The sequence below is a fragment of the Ochotona princeps genome, chromosome 3, assembly GCF_030435755.1.
Source record: "Ochotona princeps isolate mOchPri1 chromosome 3, mOchPri1.hap1, whole genome shotgun sequence".
NCBI classification, from domain to species: domain Eukaryota; kingdom Metazoa; phylum Chordata; class Mammalia; order Lagomorpha; family Ochotonidae; genus Ochotona; species Ochotona princeps.
In genome coordinates this window covers 76,884,369-76,908,017 of record NC_080834.1, presented here as the reverse complement: position 1 = coordinate 76,908,017, position 23,649 = coordinate 76,884,369, and the positions used below count along the sequence as shown (strand labels likewise).

Below are 23,649 nucleotides of genomic sequence, written 5' to 3'. Positions count from 1 at the left end.
AGATTATCTAGTCTTTTATCCTGATGTTCATCAACTTCACATCATCAGCCTTAACTCTATAGTCAGCCCAACATCTTAACTGGATCAGTCCAATTCTTTCTATAATTTCATGCAAGTGGAATCATACTATATGTACTTTCTGTCTCACTTCCTTTCAAGTTTATGTTGCGGTACATATAATTTTATTTCTTTAACTGCCTGATAGCACTTATTATAGACATACTCCTTTTACTGAAAAAAAAAAGATCCTTATTTTCAGTTTTGGTTCATAGCAACAGTGAACTATAGATACAGAGAGGTCCAATATGCCCTGCCTTCCCTAAAGCACCACAGCCTTTCCCACCATCAACAGCTAATACCAGTGTGGCATATTCGTTGCGCCTGATGAAGCTACACTGACGCACTGCCATCACCCAAACCTGTAAGTTTACACCAGTATTGAGTCTAGGTGGTATACATTCCATGAGTTTTGAAAAAGGCATAATGGGGCCCGGCGGCGTGGCCTAGCGGCTTAAGTCCTCGCCTTGAACAACCCGGGATCCCATATGGGCGCCGGTTCTAATCCCGGCAGTTCCACTTCCCACCCAGCTCTCTGCTTGTGGCCTGGGAAAGCAGTCGAGGATGGCCCAAGACTTTGGGACCCTGCACCCGCCGCATGGGAGACCCGGAGGAGGTTCCTGGTTCCTAGCTTCGGATCGGTGCAGCACCGGCCGTTGCAGCTCACTTGGGGAGTGAATCATCGGACGGAAGATCTTCCCCTCTGTCTCTCCTCCTCTCTGTATATCTGACTTTGTAATAAAAATAAATAAAAAATCTTAAAAAAGAAAAATGCATAATGAATCTGAAACTTCAAATACAGCGTTCATCACATTAGCAACACTGACACGAAAATACTTATAGACACCTACTGAAATACATAAAGATCCATATGTAGAAACCATATCTTGGAAAATCAAAGAAATAATAGTAAGTGGCAGAGATATTTCACGTTGATCAATAGCAAGAGTCAGTATTATCAAGATGCCAGTTTTTCCCAACCTGATTGATCTACAGATTCAAGGCAACCAAATCAGAACCTTTGTAAGCTATACTGTGGATATAAACAAACTGGCTCAAAGTCAAACAAGAATCAAAATATCCAGAATCATCAGCACGCTATTTAAGGAGAGGGACTCAATAGAGGCCAACACCTCTAAGGCCAAGGTTTCCTGCAAGGGTAAGCACTGTGGCAGAGCAAGGAAGAAAAGCCAGAGAAGAAAAGAAACAAAAATGCAAGGTAAACTTGTAAAGTGAGGCTGAGGAGCAGCAAGGCACGCACCCTGCCCTTCAGAAGTTTAAGGCCTAGTCAGGGAAACTGCAAAGAAGCAGCAGAGAGAGAAAATTTTACAGGGTGAAAACAGAGGAAGCCAAAAATAATGACAGGTGTTAGAAAAGTGTCTAGTAGTTCACATATAGGACTGGAAAACAAAAAGTATGCATGCAGAAAAAACGACTAAGATGAGGACCTGTGAATTCCGTTGTTTTTTTTGGAAAGGGGGTCTGTACAGATACAGATCACCAGGATTATCTGAATAGAACCCAAATCCAATGGCATGTGTTCTTACAAGAAACACAGAAGGGTCCGCCACGGTAGATCACTGGCTAAAGTTCTCACCTTGCATACACCAGGATCCCATCTGGGCACCAGTTCTAATGCCGGCAAGCCCCACTTCCCATCCAGCTCCCTGCTTATGGCCTGGGAAAGCAGTTGAGGATGGCCCAAAACCTTGGGACCCTGCACCCGCGTGGGAGACCTGGAGGAGACTCCTGGTTCCTGGCTTTGGATTGACTTAGCTCCAGCCATTCCGGCCACCCGGGGAGTGAATCATTGGACAGAAGATCCTCCTCTCTGTGTATCTTCTTTCCAAAAAAATCTAAAAACGGAAAAAAAAAAAAAAAAAAACAGAGAAGTCAAAAAGAAAGAGAAGCCTATATAAAGGTAAAAAGGGAGGCACTGCAGGTATGCGCAGGTAGAAGCCAAGAACGTCTGCAGCCCTCAGAAGCTTCAAGAACAAGGAACAGAATCTTCAGCAGAGCAGTGATGGCAGCACAGCATGCCACCGCCCTGTTTCTGGACTTCCGCGCTCTAGAACTCTGAAAGCATAAATTTGTTTTTAACCACTGGATTTATGGCAATTAGTTGCAGTAGCTCTAGGGATGTACTTCAAGTCACTACTATACAGCAGAGATTGCAATGCCTAGAAAGAGAATAGTAAAAACACAAATGCAAACAAGAAAGATGTTCAGACTTATTAATGAATTGAAAGTTCCATAATCTCTAGTAGGCAACGTAGAGCAGTAGGTTAGCCGCCAGCTGAGATGACGGCCTTGCAACTTCTATTGCACTTCTAACCCTCTTTCCTCCTAAAGCATCCTCAGAAGCAGCAAAGAAAGGCTTAAGTATTTGATGATCTCAGAGGAGAGGAATTGAGGCTACAATTACTCTTGCGAATACAATCACAGCACCCCAATGATGACAATGAAGAAGTTCTACCACACCCAACTTGGATGTCACCCTGACCTCCTGACCCACCTTCAAACACTGACCAGAGTTCCCTGGTGCAACCCAGCACACAATTCGGAATACCCACTGAAGGAGTAGCCACACCACTAAGCTACAGAGGAGTCAACCAAAAAGTGACTTAAAAATACCTAAACCTAAACAAAGAAGTACGGCATGAATAAGGAAGGCAAAATTGCTCCCAAAAAGGAACACAGAAACATTTTAATATTAGAATGTAAAGACAAAGAGATTGATGGAATACCTGAGAAGGAATTTAAAAGAACGATCATAAGTTTACTTAAATACACGTACAGTCTGTCGTGATGGCTCAACTAGCTAAATCTTCATCTTGCAAGCACCAGGATCCCACATGGGTGCCACATCGTGTTCTGTTGCTACACTTCACACCCAGCTGCTTGCTAATGGCCTGGGAAAGCAGTCGAGGATGGCACAATGCCTTGGGACCCTGCCCCCTTATGGGAGACCCAAAAGAAGCACCTGACTCCTGGCTTTGGATCAGCTCAGCTTCATGGACAGAAGATCTCTATGTCTCTCCTCTCCATAAATCTGAAGTCACAACATACCTTTCAATCTACTTTAAACTCGAATGAAACAGTTCATCTTTCTGTTTCACCTTCTCTCTGTAAACCTGCCTTTCCAATAAAAATCTAAAAATCTAGAAAAAGACAATTCCATTGATACAATCCCATCGATGAGAAAATAAAAAAGAATGCAATGAATAAATTTAGCAGAAGCACAAATATTATGTTGGAAATTATGAAACTATTAAAAATTAAATAATTCTAAATAAATGGTGAGTTAACCGACATTCATGAATAAGAAATAATACTGTTAAAATGCCTACAGTCTGCAAACTAACGTACAGATCAACAACATTTATCTCTCAAATTCAAATGAAAACTAATGGGACTAACAGCCATACTAACGTGATGAGGAAAACCAATCTGCAAATCTGACACGTCCCAATTTCAGGACTGTTCGCTAATGAAAATGAAAACTGTATGGATAATAACAATAATAATAATAACTGTGATACCATAATAAAGACAGACATATTTTCCACAGAATAGTGTCCAGATGTAAATGATCACATTAAAGGTCATCAACTCCAGTAAGGTACCAACCTAATTCAATGGGGAGAGAATAATCTTTTTAACAAACAGCTTTGCAAAAACCAGATAATCAATTTAGCCCCTAATTAATCCACAGATTTCACATATGCCAAATAAAGATTACTGTAGACTTCCCAAAGAAAATAAATTGCTACTAAAGAACCTAAAAGCATAATAAACAAATAGGAGAATTAACCTACTCTTACCTACTACCAAATTATAAAACTACGAGATATGATATTTGCACAAAATTGAAGAATGGACCAACACAATGGAGCTAAGAGCAAATCCAGGCAGATATGAACACTTCACTTCCCCCCCAAAAAAAAAACTTCCAATAAATGGTAATGGTAAATTGAATAGTAAACAAAGAGAAAGGCTAGACCTTGCCTCATACTTAGAAAAGAATAGCATCTAAATAGCATATAGAAGGCAAAATAGTAAAACCTCCAAGATCAAAATTTTTATGATAGTGTGCAGCAAAATTTTGTAAATAAGACACAAATAATTATAGAGAGGACTTTTTTAGATTATGGGAATAGGTATTTGGGAATTTCTGTACAACAGACATTGTTAACATAGTGAAAAGGACAGAATGGCAGAAAATATTTGTAGTATATACAACAAGCAAAGTGTTCATACCTGGCATACATATACAACTAAAAATAGACACAAATACAAGACAACCTAACTAAATTAACAAGGAACAGAATGAACAGGCGCTTCACAAATGAGGATATTGATAGAGCCCATATTCCTAAAATCCCAAACACTAGTGAAATATAAATTAAAGTTACAACACATTAAAAGAAGAAAAACACTAATTTTGCAAAGGGCTGTTAAGGATGTATAACAACTCGTGATGCACAATTGTGGAAGTGTAAATTGTTACAAACATTTTGGAAGACATGACAAAAACACACATAATATGTGTCAACAACTACATTACCAAAACACTCAATGATTTTCACATCAGTACTATTCACAAAAGCCTCAAAGTGAAAACAATACATGGGTATTCCAATATTAAAACTAAAAAATTATGAAAACAAATACTAAGCAATGGTTAAAAAATATTTCTAAATGCAACATATGAATGACTCTAACAACTGTCAAGTATTATATAAAGCTAAGCAAAAACCAGATAAATCTAATTAGTGGTGTTAGGAGACAGATCCATAGTTTACCAAAAAAGTGTAACAGTGGCTTCTGGAGTGCTAGCAAGATCTTCCTTCTCAACCAGGGTCATGATTTCACGGAAAGGCTCATTTTTTAATAGTTGAGACAGCAAACATACTTAAGTTTTGTATGTATGTATCAAAAGTTTTAGTATTTCATGAATCTATTTCAAGGCTTGTTTAAATTAGTTCATATCTTATTTCTTCAAAATGCTTTATTCACCTGGCATTTTGATTTGAATCAAGCCTCATATCTCACAATGTACACAGTCTAAAAATAACCATCAGGGCTCAGCGCAATGGCTCAATTGGCTAATCCTCCCCTTGCAAGAACCAGGGTCCTATATGGGTACTGATTCACGTCCCAACTGTTCTACTTCCCATCCAGCCCCCTGCCAATGGCCTAGGAAAGCAGTGGCAAATGACCAAACCAAAAGCCTTAGGACCCTGAACCCATATGGAAGACCCAGAAGAAACTGCTGGATTCTGGTTGGCTCAGCTCCAGCCAGTGAGGCCATTTACAAAGTGAATCTCAAAACCTTTCTGTCTCTCCTCTCTGTAATCTGCCTTTTCAATAAAAATAAATAAATAGATTAGATAGATAGATAAATGTAACATCACATTTTTGTTCCTAGTATTTCCCTTTAAAAAAAAATAGTTGGAGTTCTAACTTCTGGTACCTGTTATAATGACCCTATTTAAAGACAGAGTCTCTGCATATTAATTAAGATGCAATTTAAGATGAAATGATACTGAAGCAAGGTGGGCTCTTAATTCAATATGGCTGTCCCCAAGAGGAAAACACTTTGAAAGCATGTCACATGACAAAATGCCACAACTGTAGTGATACAACTGCAAGGCAAGCTAAGGCTTGTCGAAAAAAACCAGAAGTTAGGAAAAGGCAAGAAGGAATCTATACAGAGCCTGAGAGAGAACACGGCCCTACTGACACCTTGATTTCACACATCTAGGGCTCTAGATCTGAAACAAAACAAGTTTGTGTAGTTTTAAGACACTAATTTATAGTATCATAGTATGGCAATCCTGGAAAATGTACCGTTTTTAATATGAGATTATTTTTATTTGAAAGGCAAATTTACAGATAGAAGGAGAGACAAAGAGGTCTTCCATTCACTGATTCACTCCCCCCCAAATGGCTGCAACAGACAGGGCTGGGCCAGTCCAAAGCTCAGAACCAGGAGTTTCTTCCTGGTTTCCCACATGGGTGCAAGGCCCCAAAGACTTGGGCCATCCTTCGTTGCTTTCCCGGGCTATAAGCAAAGAGTTGAATCAGAAGTGGAGCAGCCGGGACATAAGCCAGTGCCTATATGGGATGCTGGGGCCAGGGAATGGAGGATTAGCCTGCTGAACCACAGTACCTGTCCCCAACCTTTTGTTATAATTATTACCTGAATTTAACATTCAACAATATTTACTCCTTCCTATTTGTCCAATATAAAACACTTAATTCATTTATTTATTTCCACTCCTCATGTCCTGGAAGCCTAGGAAGGTATTTTAGTTTTGGCTTTCAATAATCTATTGCTAATAAACCTTTTCTTTCAGTTTGCACTTATCACTGTTCTAATTCTGGAATACTACTACTTCTAGAACAGCTGCCTTATAAATCTGAAATAGCAACTTCCATACACTCATTCTCTCTCTCTTTCTCTCTCTCTGCTTTTTTTCAGATATCCTATTACACCATATTCAAGAGGTATCCAGTAGTTTCACTCTAATTTCACTTCCTTCAATACTTAAACACAATTTGTTTCCTGGATCACATTTTATTATTTTACTAACTCTGTGTACTTAAATTATCTACATTACACTTAGCACTAACTTAAATATTAACAGTAACCAACATAAACATACTAGCAACCTGCAATCATCCTTTACATCCATCATTTCATTCAATCATAGCTATGTCTTATTCCATTTTTCCTCCCAAAATCCTACCCTAACTTCCAATATCGTCCATCCCCACACTCAATTATCCTCAATATTACAAAAGTCATTAGAGGGCCCAGCACCGTGACCTAGCGGCTTAAGTCCTCGCCTTGAACCCACCCCGGGATCCCATATGGGCACCGGTTCTGATGCCGGCGGCTCCACTTCCCATCCAGCTCCCTGCTTGTGGCCTGGCAAAGCAGTTGAGGACGGCCCAGGGCTTTGGGACCCTGCACCCGCATGGGAGACCTGGAAGAGGTTCCTGGTTCCCGGCATCGGATCGGCGCGCACTGACCCGTTGCAGCTCGCTTGGGGAGTGAATCATCGGACGGAGGATCTTCCTCTCTGACTCTCCTCCTCTCTCTGTATGTCTGACTTTGTAATAAAAATAAATCCTTAAAAAAAAAATTTAAAAATTTTAAAAAAAGTCATTAGAAACCAAAGCCTCACTACAATTTCTATTTCTTAGAGCTAAAAGCTTCTCTGCGTCCCCTTGGGGAGGGAATCAATGGAAAGATCTTCTGTCTCTCCTCCTTTCTGTATATCTGATTTTCCAATAAAAACAAAATTAATATTAAAAAGAAAAAAAGACTCCAAGAAGCCTAACAGAGTCTCTGCAACTAGAAAAATGATTTGTTTTTCATCAAGTCCCATCATCCCTTTTTTTTTAAATTGCATTTCATGACACAATTTCATAGGCCCTGGGATTCCCCCAAGCCCTCCCCCCATACTGAATTCCTCCATATTGTTACAGTAGTACAGTTCACAATCAGTCATGATTCCTTCATTACGGGCATGAATCATGCAGAGTGTCCAGCATCTTATTGTCCAGATAAATTCAACAGTTTCACTGGGAGACCATCCTTGGTCTGAAAGTAGAGCTGGCAGAATATGAACTGTATTCATTCTTCAAGATACAGATCAAAGGTTTCATTTATTAACTTTTTTTGACTCCTTCAGACCTTACTGATCTTTTAAAAAGCTTAATGATATATTGCTTTGATTATGCTATGGACTGTTGCTTCTACGCCTACTTTATTTAGCATTTTTAACATGAAATGGTGCTGGATTTTGTCAAAAGCTTTTTCTGCATCTATTGAGACTATCATATGATTTTTGTTCTTCAGTTTCTGAATGTGATGTATTACATTTATGGATTTACAAATGTTGAACCATCCCTGCATGCCCAGGGTGAACCCTACTTGGTCCGGATGAATGATCTGTCTGATGTATTTTTGTATTCTGTTGGGATCTTAGCATCTATGTTCATCAGGGATATCAGTCTGTAATCTTCCTTCTCTGTTAATTCTCTATCCAGTTTTGGTATTAGGGTAATGCTGGCTTCATAGAATGAGTTTGGAAGAGTTGCCTCCTTTTTTATTGTTTTCAAGAGTTTGTGGAAGATCGAGGTCAGCTCTACTTGGAGTGTTTTGTAGAATTCAGCAGTGAAACCCATTTGGGCCTGGGCTTTTCTTTGTTGGGAGAGCTTCAATCACTTATTCGATCTCTGTTTCAGTTATATGTTTATTTAAATTTTCTGCCTCGTGACTGGGTTTTGGTAGACGGTGGGAGTCCAGGAACCTTTCATTGCCTAGAGGTCTTCTGATTTTTTAGAGTACAGTTGTTTGTAGTGATTTCTAATTATTCTCTTTATGGCTGCTGGCAAGGATGTGGGGAAAAGAGAACCCTACTCCAGTGCTGGTAAGATTGCAGGCTGATGCAGCCTCTACAGAAATCAGTATGGAGAATACTCAAACAACTGGAAATCTGTATACCATATGACCCAGCAATAGCACTTCTAGAAATATATCCTAAAGATCTATTACAGGAGAAAGCAACATGCACCCCTATGTTCATAGCAGCACAATCAATAATCACAAAAACATGGAAGCAACTGAAATGCCCATCAACAGACTAGGTAAGGAAACTATGGTCTATCTACTCTATGGAATATTACTCAGCTATTAAAAAAAAAACCCCAAAATACATTTCTTCGTGGCCAAATGGGCCCAACTGGAAAGTATTATGCTAATGGAAATGAGCCAATTCCAAAAGGTCAGATATGTTTGCCTTAATATAAGATAATATGATGTCAAATATAAAAATATATAAAATATATAAAATATAAATTGTATATTATCGCACCTCCAAACTGTTTGTACTACATGCAATAAGATATTGTGATGTAACCTATGAATAATTAATGGGAGACGGATTGCATATAATCACCTAAGATTTTTAACATCCCTCTTATCATTGTTAATGCTAGTACCCAGGGGTAAAGATGTTCTATTCCATACTGTACTCCCATTTGAACCACACGGGTCATACACTAGCATTAATTTCTACAGGAAGATATTGGACACTCTTTTGCACCGCCCTAACATCACACTGATACCCCTGCTACAAGTTCAACAACACCATGGAAATGAAGGCTCATTATTTCATTTTACTTATTTTTTTCCCTTCTTTTTTCTCACTCAACCCAAGGGGGACTATACCTAAGATGAGATATAATGGAAGCGCAGCAGGAATAAATATGTCCATAGGCAGAAACAGAGAGAAGTATATTCCTACACTTGAAATACAAGGATGGGCTCACAGTGAAACAACAGGTAAGTCCCTACATTGTTGGGAGACACTTCACTGGCACTAAGATGGACTTCAGAGGGCACTCGGAAGACACCTAGTGAAAAACTGGAGAGCAGACCAATGGGGAGGGTGAGAGGAAGGAGAAACTACAATGCCTATTAAACTCTGTCATACAATAAAGAACTAAAAAAAAAAAGTTTAATCATATCACTTGGTATACTGCTACAAATATCTATCTTTATAAATATTTTATAGCATGCAGCTGTTCATACTAACTAGTTTATAAGCTGGAGGCACCTTAGCCTACGGCTCTACATCACGCAGCATAAACATGTGGTTGCTACCCTATCACCTAGCTGCTGGCTAATACTCAATAGTCCTTAACCCCAATTGTTAAGCCTTTTAATTTTGCAGGTCTAGATCAACTGTTACGACTAAATTTTACCATATTTTACCAGTAAATATGACTCAACACTGTTTGAAAGTCAAGGAATTCTAATCATCTGATGAGAAGAAAACCCAGTGACAATTTTAGATGACTCTAGAGGGCAGCAAAGCCACAAAAATATTTTTCTTAGCGGACTTCAATATTTTAACAGATGCTGTCAAGATTAAAGCTTCTGAAAAACAAGAGCCTTTAGGGACACATGTCACCAACTATGCAAAAATTTAACCATTTTCACTATTAATCATGATGAAAATATAACCAAGATACTGTTAAATACAGAAAGTAAATGTAACAAACAATGCATGACAAACAGCCACCACACCTACTGACTCCTTTAAGAATTTGAAAGTTGAAAAGCCATAAAAATGATATCTTTTATAACAGAAATGCCAAGAGCATTTACTGTTAAAAAAAAAAAATGCATGTCTCTGGGTCAGTACAGCATGGTTCAGCTGACTAATCCTCTATCTCACAGCAACAACAAACCATATAGGAGCGGGTTTGTGTCCTGGCTTCTCCACTTCCCATCCAACTCCCTGCTGATGGCCTGCTAAGGCAATGGAGAACAGCCCAAATCCTTGGGACCCTGTACCTGTCTGGAATACCCCAAAAAAGCTCCTGGCTCCTGGCTTTGGATCAGCGCAGCTCCAGCCATTGCAGCCATTTGGGATGTGAACCAGAGCACGCAGATTTTTCTGTCTCTCCTTCTCTCTGTAAACCGACCTTTCCAATAAAAATAAATCTTTTAAAAAAAAAAAGAAAAATGTATATCTTCATTATTAGTAGTAATTCAAGGTGTTATATGCCTTCTTTTTATTCAAAATCATTCAGTCAATTGTTGGATCTATAGCAACTTAAAAAAAACTGAATTCTTTGACACTGTACCAACATAATATAAACTCTAAACTTTAACACAAACTTTCTGTGATTTCAGTATTAAAATTTATTATGCTTTTAATGGGCACTAGGCATATAAACTGGCCAGCCAGATAACCATACATTTATTTTTGGTAGGCAGAAAGAGAAAGAAAATGCTTTTAACTGCTGCTTTACCTATCAAACACATGCAACAGCAAGGACTGAACGCTGGTCTCCCAGGAAGGTGAAAAAATCCCAACTGCAGCCTTGCTGCAATAGTGAGAAGCTACAGGCAAGAAGCAGAGCCAGGAACCAAAGCCAGGCACTCCAAAGTGGGAAGTAAGTGTCTCTCTCAACTAGCAGGTGAATATCCACTTCCTGGTCGCAACTTATTCCCTCTTTTTATCTATTTTTGCTTGTTGTTTGAGTCAGTCTTATAGAAACAGAGATAAGGACAGAGATGCTCTGTGATGATTTCCCACTCCACATGGCCCCAACAGCTGGGGCTGGGCCAGGCAGAAGCCAGAAGCTTTCCCCCTCATTCTATGCAGTTGGCAGAGGTCCAAGCACTTGGGCCTTCTTCCACTGCCCTCCACAGGCCACTGGGAGGGAGCTGTATGTGAAATGGAGCAACAGGGACTCCAATCAACGCCCATACTGGCTACTGGCACCACAGGCGGTGGTTTTACCCATTATGAATCCCTGTCCCTTCCTTTAATTGAAACAAGCAAAACAAGAAATCTGGGGTGGCTGTTGTAGCTGATAACATAAGCAAATTCAGGATTTAGTGGAAAAAGTTGACTCCTAACCCTGTGCAGTGCCTTTAAAATCTTTTCCCACTTGAATTTTGTCCACTCAAAATCATTAAATGAAAGGAAATTCAATGATCAGAAATTTTTAATTTTGCAATTAAAGAAATTACGGTCTCTCTAGGAAGATTTTAAAACTACAGCTTACTATCTTTCCATTAAGTTGAATTACAAGGGCTCAGCACTCCCACACTGTTTTCAAACACTGAGCCCCAGCTCTGTGTACTCTTCCCATATTCTGCATGAATGGCACATTTTTCCATTACAAAACAGACCAGCCACCTTAAATGTATCCACTATATTCCTAGAACACAAACTAAGAGTGAGATAAGTCATACATAATGTAAAATATGTTTCACAGAAGCTTTTAAACTGCATGCATTCTGGGATAAATACATAGTTCATATTACAGGAAATCTTGTAGTTCTTCTATAAGGTCAGTGTTATAGCCATCCAAAGTACAAAATAAATGGGTAAGACAATAGTGAATAAAGAGAAAAACTAAAAATCAATTTCATCAGTGCCATATTCAGGCCTACAATTTTCTAGTTAACATCTCAACTTTCACTGGCCATGTCAATATGCTGGTGAAAAACAAAATTAAAAGATAACATTACTTTAGCACAAAAATATTTGGAAATTCACACACAACTTTCCTTAGTATGCATTTCCCATGACCTTCTTATAACTGTAATTTCAAAATACAAATAACATTAAGAGTCCAAACCTCTTTGAGGATACACGGCTTATGTGTGCTATGCATAACACAGTTACAGTGAAACAGCACATCTTCCTAATTTCTTTGACCATTAATAAGACTACAGCACACTGTAACATCCCATTAAGAATATATGATTAGCTTTTCCATTCCAAAATGGACTCAATCATGATGCTTTCTTCACAAATTTTACCTTAAATTTAACATTTTAAGGAAACACTTTAAGAAACATTGTCCTAAACATAATAATACTGATATCATGAAACATTAAGAGAAAATGCATCCTCACTTTATCCAAGAAGAGAGAAATAATCACAGAGAAAGAAATATCTAAACAAAGCACTCCAGAATTTGACGAGGGAGGAAGGAAGAGCAAGGCCACTACAGACCTTATTAATAAGTACTGAAGAATCGCATGAGAAGGGCATATCCGAGGCAGTGAACAGTTCAGACCTGCACTGTCCAAAGCAGTAGCAACCAGAGAGCATATGTGACTACCGAATGCACTGAATGTGATCTGTGAATGTAAAATGCCCACTGGATTGCAAAGATTTTTATGAAATTTCTTAATTTTTAAAATATCTCAATTTTTTAAAAAAAATTTATTGGAAAGTCAGATATACAGAGAGGAAGAGAGACAAAGAGGAAGATCTTCTGTCCGCTGATTCACTCCCCAAATGGCCTCAACGGAAGCCAGGAACATGGAGCTTCTTCAGGGTCTCCCACACGTGGGTGCAGTGTCCCAACGCCTTGGACCATTCTCGACTGCTTTCCCAGGCCACAGGCAGGGAGCCGAATAGCAAGCGGGACCACCTGGATCAGAACCATTGCCCATATGGGATCCCAGGCGAGCAAGGCGAGGACTCTAGCCATGAGGCTACCACGCCAGGCCTGTAAAAGGACTCAATTTATAACACCAACTTCATGCTAAAATATTTTGCTTATATTGTGTTAAATAAAACTTATTAAGATAAAATTCACCTTTGTTTTCATGTAGCATTTGAAAAATGTAAAAACAGCTGGCTCACATCTTTCTATGGGATGTGTTATTTATGCTAAACTTGAATTTGCTGAAGTCTTCTGAAATAAAGAAATATGAATCTCCTCTGCATGCCAAGGACACAAGTATACACAGTGAGCTAAAGAGTAGAGTGCGTCACCTGTGGTCCAATCAAACAAAACTGCAGTAATTCATTCTGATAAGAAGAAAAAAGTAAATCAAGGTTATCTCTCAAAATACAAATTTCCCATTCCCTTTTTAAACTTGTTTATCCAGCAAATCGGTAAGAAGGCCTAGCTATATTATTTTGAAAAATATTTCCTAGTAACTATGATTTCAAACCATATACACAGCCTGTTTTGGCTGACTCTGAGAATGTTGATGTACCTCCATGCTTTTTTGTTATTTCACTTGTACTGAAGAAATGGGAACACACTTGAAAAGTCTATTGCGTATAATAGCCAATTTATTTAAGATATAAGCAAGTTTGATTTTTTCTACCCATTAAAGGAAATCAAAATACTTTACTACTAAAAAGCTACTATAATCTCTCCTATATGTGGAATTACAACTTGTCATTTTTTTTTTATTTATTTTTAGGCGCAGCATGATGGTTCAGTTGCTAAAACCTCTCCTTGAAAGTGCCATGGGAATCCCTTATGGGTGCTGACTCATGTTTCAGCTGCACCACTTCCCATCCAGCTCCCTGCTTGTGGCCTGGGAAAGCAGCAGAGGATGGCCCAAAGCCTTGGGACCCTGCACCCGCATGAAGGACTGGAAGTTCCAGGGTCCTGGCTTCAGATTAGTGCAGCTCCAGCCTTTGTGGCTGCTTTGGGAGTAAACCAATGGATGGAATATCTTTGTCTTTCCTTTCTTCTGAAAATCTGCCTTTCCGATTAAAAAAAATAAACAAATAAACCTTTAAGGCAAAAACAAAAACTTTTAAAAGTGATAATACTGTATCAGAGCATATCACACAAAGCTAAAGATATTCACTTTTATGGAAATCAAGAGAAGATATGTGTTCAAGAACTTTAAAGCATTTCACAAATACATAATTAAAAGAATGACACACTAAAGGTGGTCAGATTTGGGGATCTGAGGGCTTAGCAAACAAAATCATCTTTAAAATTCTGTAACTGGGGCCAATGCAGTGGCACAGTGTACTGATTCTTCACTCAGTGGCATCAGCAAAACATAGAGGTGCCAGTTCACACTCCAGATCCGACTTTATGGTCTGGGAAAGCAGCACAGAACGGCCCAAGTTCTTGGGACCTTGCTCCCACGTGGGAAACCCACAAGCTCCTGGATCCCAGCTTCAGATCACCTAAGCTCCAGCTGTTGCAGCCATTTGGGAAGTTAACCAATGGAAGATCTTTGTCTCTCCTTCTCATGTAAAATTTGCCTTTCAAATAAAAAATAAATGAATCTGTTAAAAAATTCTACTACTAACCCAAACGGTATTGGATTTTTATTTATACTTACATATTAACAATAATTATTCATTAAATGTGGCATTGCTTACAAACCATTTACTGCCTCACAGTCAATTCCTATGTAACTTAGATTATAGAGTATGTGATATATCCTTGTTTAAAAAAATGGAGGTTATTTTGATGTTCTGTAATCTGCCTTCTAGAATTCATAAATATTGCCCCAACATATCCAATGATATATAGCTTACTGCAAAAAGGGAAGATTTGATATTTTCTGCTAGCTTCTAATTTTGGTTATCTATCAGCAATGTGTATTATAGATTTCCAGTTAATTCTATCAGGAACTTGATCAAATGGAAGCCAGACTGTGACTCCTCCTTCCTACCCCACATTGCCAATGTAATAACATTCAAAGTGATTTTATGTCAAATTTTAAAACGCATTTGACATTACTTGGGGAATATTCCACCTAGTTAGATCACTCATACAGCTGAATTAATCTGACTGTATTCTAATATTCCAAAAGTTGGTTTTATGTATATGTATACATAAACATATATATAATTGTCTGCACCTATACTGATATTTAAAGATTATTAATCAAGCTACCCACCAAATAGACATAAATTCCAAGTACACAACTAACTTAAAAATTCAATTATTCAAGACATAAGACATAAGAATAGAATTTAAGAATCACCAATAGCAAGTGGGTTGGATTTGCCCTATACAATATAAAAAATGCTAACATTTGAGTGTTAGACACTCCAACTGCTTTATTTTATCCTTTGATTTAATACACTATTAGCACATTACATTATGATTTCCTAAGTGACATGAAATTACATTTCTAGGACTAAATAATCTGCCAAGGATTCAGTTATTATGAAACTTCAATAACTAAATTATAAACTGCACAAGAGAGCCAGAGATATTGTATGACTACAAAAATCTAATCCCAACAAAGATACACCCCAATAATTATAAAAAGTGATTTTGTGTGTGTGTGTGCTCCACATTATGTATGTTACTGCCTAATGAGGTAAATGTACTTTGGGACAATCCACAGTACCTTGGGTTCATCTCCAGCATACTCATCAGTCTGCCCTACATTCATCTATTTCTTTTCCGGTTGAGACAATTCTGAAAGCACCTTGAAGCCAGGACTGTCCGACTCTTGTGTTATAGGCATAACCACTTATAAAACACACAAAACACAATATGTTCTTAAAAGTTACATATATTTTTTCTTACAAATATGTTACGAATTTATCATCCTACAGATATCCATCATTAGATAAATCTTGCTTAAATAGCAGAGGCCAGAATCTCAGATGCAACCTTACAAAGGTCAAGCCTTCTTACCAAAAATACATCCCTGCTGATATGCCTAACTGCATTTAAAAAAAGTAGGAACGAAAAGTGAGATCAATTTGATTATGAATTTGTCATCAAAAACAAATATGAAACTTCAAAATTACATAAATGAAGTTTATCAAGTTAGATGCTACAAAAACGTAATCCATCTGACCTTTGTATCTATGAAGTTTTTTTAAGCTTGAAAACAAAAAACCCATAAGTTTATCAACCCATAAAATTATTTTAAAACTTAATTTTTCCAACTAATATGTACCCCCAAAAAACCAACAGATCATTCGTATAAATTTTTCCAAAGTTTACAGATTAGCAGTGTACCAACTGTGAAGAATTATTTTTAACATACTGACATGACAAAATTTATTATAGCTAAGGTTATCTTAAATGTAAAGAGTATCAAAGCAGAAAAAAAATAATCTGTATGTGATAGAAGTAAGTAAAGCACTGGTTGGCAAATTGGCAGAAAGTCTTTCAGTTCTAAACTGTGTCCACTAAGTCAAAAAAAAAAAAAATACTCAAGTGTAATTAGAATCACGAATACCAGAACCACGAACCTTAAACAGCTCGACCAACACAAAGTGTAAGATCCACAGCCCGCTTACAAACAGAAAATGCAGTTTCCATACTTAGTAAATACCCTTAAGTCTCAACAACTATGCTCTGCTGTAAGACAATTCTGAAGTAAACGTCAACTTTTCAGAAGAGTTCACAAGTTAGGGTGTTACAACACTATGATCCCCAAAAAAGGGGAACTATTTAAAAGAACACTGTGCATGAACACAAAGCTTATCTCCAGGACTATGAGCAGAGTCGACTCCAAAGACTTGACTTCACACCTCCTCTCAATCACAGTCCACTGCCTACACCGCTCAAGTGCCTGGGCTCCAAAACGCAACAGCAAGCCCTTCCAACCACACAGGATGAAAGCCTCTTTCTAAACAATCTCTTCTTCCATGGAAAGACCAATATGTTCCTTCCAAAAGGAATCAATTCCTTTGCACAACTACTGTGAAACTATTTCTGTAAATTCTACCTACAGGATCAATACAGCCTTCCCCGCGTCTTTTTCTGACTAGATCTGCCTGAGCAACTATTAGTATTCTCTCAGTTCTTAGCCTGCACTGAAGCAGGAGAGAAAGCTGCTAGCACTCCCTCAGACTGGCCTGGAAAACCCACCTGCAAGGAGCGTTCACTCCCGGGGAAAGCAGAGCTCACAACGCAACCTAGAAGCTCGCATCAATTTAAGGAGGTAACAGCCCCTCTTGAAAAAATGTGCCTTGGCACTAAACACCTAGGGATCAAGGCGGCGCAAACAGTGCACATTATAAAACATGTCATTTAGCATGTAAATGAGAAACTGTCACCACAGAGCTGCTGGAAGTGCTGTGGTGACTGGTAACAGAAAAATCTCAGCCGATAAGGGGCACTCAATCTCACCCTAACTTTGCTTCTCTCATAACCAGCTATCCCGACTCACGTATCAGTAACACAGCACCCGCACTAGCCAAGAACTGTGCACACAGCCCTCTTTTTATTGAATTCTAGTAAAACTTTTAAGACTTCATAAGCCAAGTGCTAACTTTTGCCCCCTTGAATTTCCTCACCAAGAGGAACCCTTGAATGAAAAACGGCGGTGTTCTGATCCCACTCAAAGATATTCACAGCTCTCCTCCAAAGGCCAACGGCCTGGTGTTCCCAAATCACTGGCTTCCATTAATTATCGCTGAAGGCTATTTCTCCCACAGGAAAGGCAGATCGAGTTAGGCCTCCAGTCTCCCGTATCTGGTAAACACAACTTGCAAAGAGCCAAATGTGACGGAGAAAACAAGGGAGCAGAGACGGGAGCCAACCAGGGCACCGGCGATGTAACCAAGTATTTTTAACACGGTCCTCTAGGTCCTGAGGACAAGCACGCTCTGTTACAGCGGGCATGGAAGGCGGGAGACGTCCCACAAACGGGAAGGCAGAGCCCGGCCAAGGGACTGGAGGAGATGCTGCGGCAGGGTGGGCGAAAATGGTGCCTTCTTGGGGAGGGGGGTCTGGAAGGCCACGAAAGGCAATGGACCCCCAAGGGCTTCATTCCGTCAGGCTCCGGTCTCCCGGATTTCTGGGCTCACAGCTCAAGTTTCACACGGGGAAAGAGGAAAAAAAGGGGAGGCTGCAAACGTGCATCTCAGCAGCCTCAGCCCGAGCTCAGAAGTCCGCAGCTGCCCTGCCCTCTTGTGCTCCCGCGGGGTTAAAAAAAAGAGAGAGAAAGAAAAGAGAAAAGCGAAGAAGTAACGGTCCCCGGAGCACAACCCTGAGGAGCCCCCGCGCCCCCCAAGCACCCAGGCCGACCCCCCGACCCTCAGCGCGGCCACCCACCCGCGCGGCCGGGGCGGCCCGGCGGGGCGGAGGAGAGGGCTGCCGCCGCCCGTGGCTCTCGCCCCGCCGGCCCCTTCGCCCGCCTCGCCCCGGGCGGCGGCCAACAAAAGTTTGCAGCCAAAGTCCGCGGCGGCACCCTCGGCTCCTCGCGCCGTCAACCGCCCAACACAACGGCCTCGCCGCCTTCCCGGGGACCCCCGGGCGCCGCCTCCCCTCCTCAGCCCGCCGAGAGCTTCACCTACCACAGAGCCGGGAGAGGAGCAGCAGCGGCAAGAGCAGCAGCAGCAGCGGCGGCGGCGGAGGCGTCGGGGGCGCCAGCGGGAGCCCGGCCCCGGGGGGAGAAGCGGAGGAAAGTTGTGCCTTGCCGCCTCCGGGACACGGCGGGGCCGGCCCCGGGGTCCGCGCCATCCCCCACCCTCCCCCCGGCTGCCCTCGGCCCCGGCGCTGGAGGCTCTGGGCGGCGGCGGCGGCGGCGGTGGCCGCGGTCCGGCGCGCGCGTGGCCCTAACTCCCAGCTCTGGCGCCGTCGCCGCCGGGGGACACTGAGCGGAGCGCTCGCGGCCGCCCCGACTCCGCCGTCGTCGCCGACGCCACTGCCGAGGCTCGAGCCGGAGCCGCCCCGCCGCCCGCCGCCGCTCCCCTCCCCCCCGCGCCCGGCACCCGCCCGCCTCGAACTCCTGGGAACTCGGAACGCACCACCCCGCCCTCGAGGGAGGGGGGGAGAGGAAGCCGACCCTCGCCCGCCCGCCCGGCCTCCCCGTCAGATGCCCCGGGTGTGCCGGCCGCTGCCCCTCCCGCCCCGCCCTCCTGCACACGCTCCTCCCCTCTCAAGGAGACAGCCTGAAAAAAAAAAAGGAACCTCCTCACATCCACTGGCGGGGAGGGGGGGGTCCCTCCGCAAAGCAGAGCTGGAAAAAGGACCGGAAAATCTGGAAGAGGTTAGCAGGCCCCGCCCCTCGCTCCTGCCTCACGCCTCCACCGCCACCCCCTCGCCGGGCTTGGCGATGGTCTCGCCCACTCCGCCCTCGCGGGTCCGCCCGGCCCGGGCCGACAGACGCGGAGGGCTGCCGGACGGAGGAGCCGGGCGCTGGCCGGCCGCTGGGGCCGGGAGCCGGGACGCGCAGGGGTGGTGAGGAGAAGGCAGCAGGAGGCCGGCCCTCCTCGCCCGCGTTGAAGGTTCCCGTCAGGGAACTCGATGCAGCCTGCTGGACCGGTCCTCTTCTTTCTCGCCGGGACTTGGGGGACCTTTGGAAAGGAGAGGCGTTTCTCCTTCCTGTTCCTTGGGGCAGCTCTGCTCTCCGAATCCTCCTTTCTTGCCAGCTCCGCTCCCCGCCACCGCCCCTCCCCGGTTGTCCGAAGCACGTTAACACCGGCGCTGGTCCGCCCCCTTTCTTTGGGAGGGCTGCTTGGTAGCGGAGGGTCAGCGGGGCTGGGTGAGGACACGAGCCCCTAAAGGTTCTTGCTTCCTCGCTGTTCTTGCTTCCTCGCCGGGCTATCCACTTTCGGAGCCGGGAGACTGGCAACAGGAGGCCCTGGATCTCGCCCATCGGAGGGCTTAGGGTGTGGTGTGGTTTTTTTTTCCCCCTTGGGTTTCATTTGCATGCTTGTTCGCACGTGTCACGTTATTTTTTTTTCTCTGAGCAGAAAGTGAGAGGGGCGTCTGGCCCCTCCGAGACTCTCCCTCACCCCTGGCTGGCAGCCTGCCCGCCCTCTTCACAAACCGTGTCCGGCACAGCCCGGGCGACGTGACCTTGCAGCCAAGGCCACCCAAGTTCCTCGGAGTGTGTGCAGGCTGGTGGACGGCTACTGTAGCCTGTGTCGGTGGGGGAGGTTGGAGGCAGAGGACGCCCCTCTCCAGCCTGACATCCTTCATTCCACGTGGCTCCAGCCATCGCCACAGCCACAGATGTGACCCAGTAAAGATGAACAAGGATCAGGCGACAGAGATGAGCCTGTCTCGCCGGAGCTGGGGCATGCAGGCAACCAGGCTCTCCTCTGCTTCAGTCGCTCAGGTGTCCCCAATCCACCGTCCCCCTGAATTTGGGCGTTTTACTCACCTCCAAGGCCATGCGCCATCCACCCCCGCCCACCTGTCCTTTTTCTTTGCTAACTTGGCGCCTCCCATCCAGTGCACCAGCACTGGGTCTTTTTTTGCTCCGCTGCCTTCTCTGACTCCCAGGGCTTGCCACTGTCTCCTCCGGGAAAGCTGCCTCCTGCAGCCACCTATCCTCAGGAATTGTTTAGGAATAAACCCTGTGCCGTGTAACTCCGGGAGGTCTGATGGTCATCTAATTGACGAAATGTTGCTATTGCGGCATTCCTCGGCTGTGCTGACACCACGTTTCCCTGGAGAAAACTCTTTTCTTATTTTCGCATTTCCTAAAACCTAATTTCACTGCTATATTTAGACAGGAGCCCACTGTGCAATCACTAGCTAATTATCTGTTTAGATCGCACTTTAACACGTTGTTGAGACTCAGTTAAACAACCAAGATGTTAATATCACTGGCCAATTTTCATTCCTCCAGTTTTTCCCTGATGGTTCCAGACTCTAGGAAAAGTAATTTATCCAACGTTTAGAAAGGTGCCAAAGGCTTCCTATGAAAGCCGTCGAGCAACTGCTACGGAGACGCTAAGGAATTAGCAGGTTTCGTATGTCTCAGGAGAAAGATGAAGAGCTTTTTAAAAATGTATTTCCTCCATATTTGGAGAAATGAGCAATAACAGCATGCCGTGATTCCGTTTGCTCACCTAATGGAGAGAGCAAGCTGGAGGAACGTCATCTACAGATGCTGTGTGTTAGGAGAGTACCATGCTGGCGCTTTGTGTGCATGCGTGCATTATGTCCTGATATTCACTGTTCACGTTGAGATAGCATCCTCAGCCCGCGGTATCACAGCTCACCGTGCTGTCTTCCCACTGGAGGTGGCAGTTCCCATTGTCCCTGCGTGGCAGCCGGAAGAACCTAGGCACAGAAGCTGAGGGCTTGAAAGTAGCTATGAGCACTGTGCACAGGTCTCCCTGCCAGACCAAAGGCGCCGCTGATCTCTCCAAAGTCCTCGGAAATACATTGACTGACATAATTACTCAGATTTGCATTTCTGAAAAGGTACAGCTTTCAGGTACACTCGCCTCCGGTTGTATGGTTACACGTGTCTATCAATACTGCCCACAGAGAAGATTTTACCTTCATAACATTTGTTTTTCAATGACCAGAACCACTGCCAAGGTTTTTAAACCTTTAACACACGATAGTGTTACTTGGCTTTATACCACTTTTCGTTCTCTAACTGTATTAACATTTATTGCCTGAGCAACACACTCATTGAAGGCATCCTTCATCACAGGTAACTTATTTCTGATACAACTCAATAACAAAATGTGCATGAGTTGACTCAAAAAAAAAAAAAAGGACCCGCCCAAACGCATGTTCCTAATGCTAACAATGATTTCATTGTTCTAGGTTACGAGTGCGGATGCTGTCCATCCTGCTTGCTGGCTGAAAGGCTGTTTGCCAATTATCCAAGTTCATTAACTCTTTACTGAAAAAAATAAGCATGACATGCTAACAAAAAAGTAATTTTGTACAGTGCTGAGTATTTTACACTTTCTCAAATAATATGTTGGGAAGGCCTGAGACTATTAAAGGTTTGCACAGCTGACTGAAACAAAGAAATTATTTTGCAGTAGAGATAGGACATTGTACTTCAGCCCATTCCCCTTATCAGCAAATTTTTTTATAACCTACTGTGCAAATAAGCACAGATTTCCCCCACAGCGGGAGAGGTGAGTAGTACCTTGTGGAATGTTTAAACTTAGTCCTATATTCATAGTAAGTCGGTATTACCCAGCTAGGGTCACAGTCTCCTATAATAAAACTACACAAAGAGTTAAAAACTACAAATCTACAAAAATGTACATGCACTTGCAAAATGTTCACCAACCTCATATTTATCAGATGCAACTTTTTCTAGTTAGAAGACTTTCCTCTATAATACACCATTTTCTCCTCCTAATTCCGTTGAGGCTTTGCTCAGGTTTCACCTGGTCATTGATGCACTTTAGGACCACTTCTTTGAACGCACTGCCATTTCAAATCCCACCTCCTTACCTGCTCTATTTTCTCTGTTGTCTCTGCACTTGTCCTCTGACACACCCTTTTCCCTTCCCTGGAATGACAGTTCTACAAGGACAGGCAAAATGTGTTCTGGTTTTCACTGCTAAAGCCCTAATGTCAACCACCTAAATTTGAAATTGCATTCTTAATTACCATAGTAATGCACCATACTCAAGTGCGTGTCTAATGACCAACTCAACAGAAACACTTGCATAAGGTCATGAGTGTATCATGTTGAATCTTTTGAGTGAGAGCCTAGTAGAGTCTTGATTCAGCTGCCATTTAGTGCTGCTTCTTAAACTATTGTCTCTCCACTCCAGGTTCATACTTCAATGCTCTGAGTTTGTAATGCTGGAGCTGAGATGCTGTAGACTACCTCACTTCTTTTACCACCTGATTTCTTAATAGATTCCGTCATTGGAGGAAGGCAGAAGGCTAAAATGGGGCTAAAGGGACTTGTTCCTTTTCCGTTTGCTTCTTGCTTCTATTAGTACCATCTGAGTGGCAACAGCTAGTCACGCTGACCTAGGCAACTGGTCCCAGTCTCCAGCTTAAAATCAGTCCCATCATGAACCCTCAAGGACAGCAGCCTTGACCACCATTTTGAGCGGTCTAAGACACCACATCAGCAGGCTCCTTGCTCTCATCTTCCCAGTTCTAATAACCCAGCTATTTCTTTTGTTGGCCCAGTTCAAAATAGAGTAGCAATTTTGTGCAGTCTGTGCCAGGGTCTCCTCAGTGTTTCTCCTTTGGACCTCAAGACCCACTCCAGAGCCTGTATAAACATTTCTCTATATTGAGTTCTTTCAGTTGCAATGATGCTTTTTCATTCCTCATTGGACCTCAACTGATGCTTTCTTTTTCAGTGATTATTTCCAAAAGCCTTGTCTTGTAACAGTTCCTTTTCTCGGAGTGAAACAGTCTAAAATCACAGTGCCAACATCAATCCTTCAATTAACAAATAGAAATACTAAGGTAAATAAGCAAAAATTGTTGTTTCCTTGGCAATAATCCAATTTGGTATAATAATGTTGGCTTTTTAATCATACATATGTATGCTTTTCTTGGTGGTGGTGGTGGTATCCTTCATGCAGGTCATCATTAAAAAAAAAAAAGATGAATGAGAAC

General features: G+C 42.3%; 1 protein-coding gene across 2 annotated transcripts in view; it reads right to left on the bottom strand.

Annotated features, from left to right (window-relative positions):
• The window catches only part of NECTIN3 (nectin cell adhesion molecule 3), a 117,461-nt gene extending 98,324 nt beyond the window's left edge, over positions 1–19,137 (bottom strand). The window contains exon 1 of one of the 2 annotated variants that reach the window (XM_058661852.1): positions 18,648–19,137. In XM_058661852.1, the coding sequence (XP_058517835.1) occupies positions 18,648–18,813 (166 nt within the window). In that variant the 5' untranslated portion in view covers positions 18,814–19,137. The remainder of the gene's footprint in view (positions 1–18,647) is intronic. The other variant, XM_058661851.1, reaches the window with a different exon arrangement.
• Between the last annotated feature and the right edge of the window lie 4,512 nt (positions 19,138–23,649).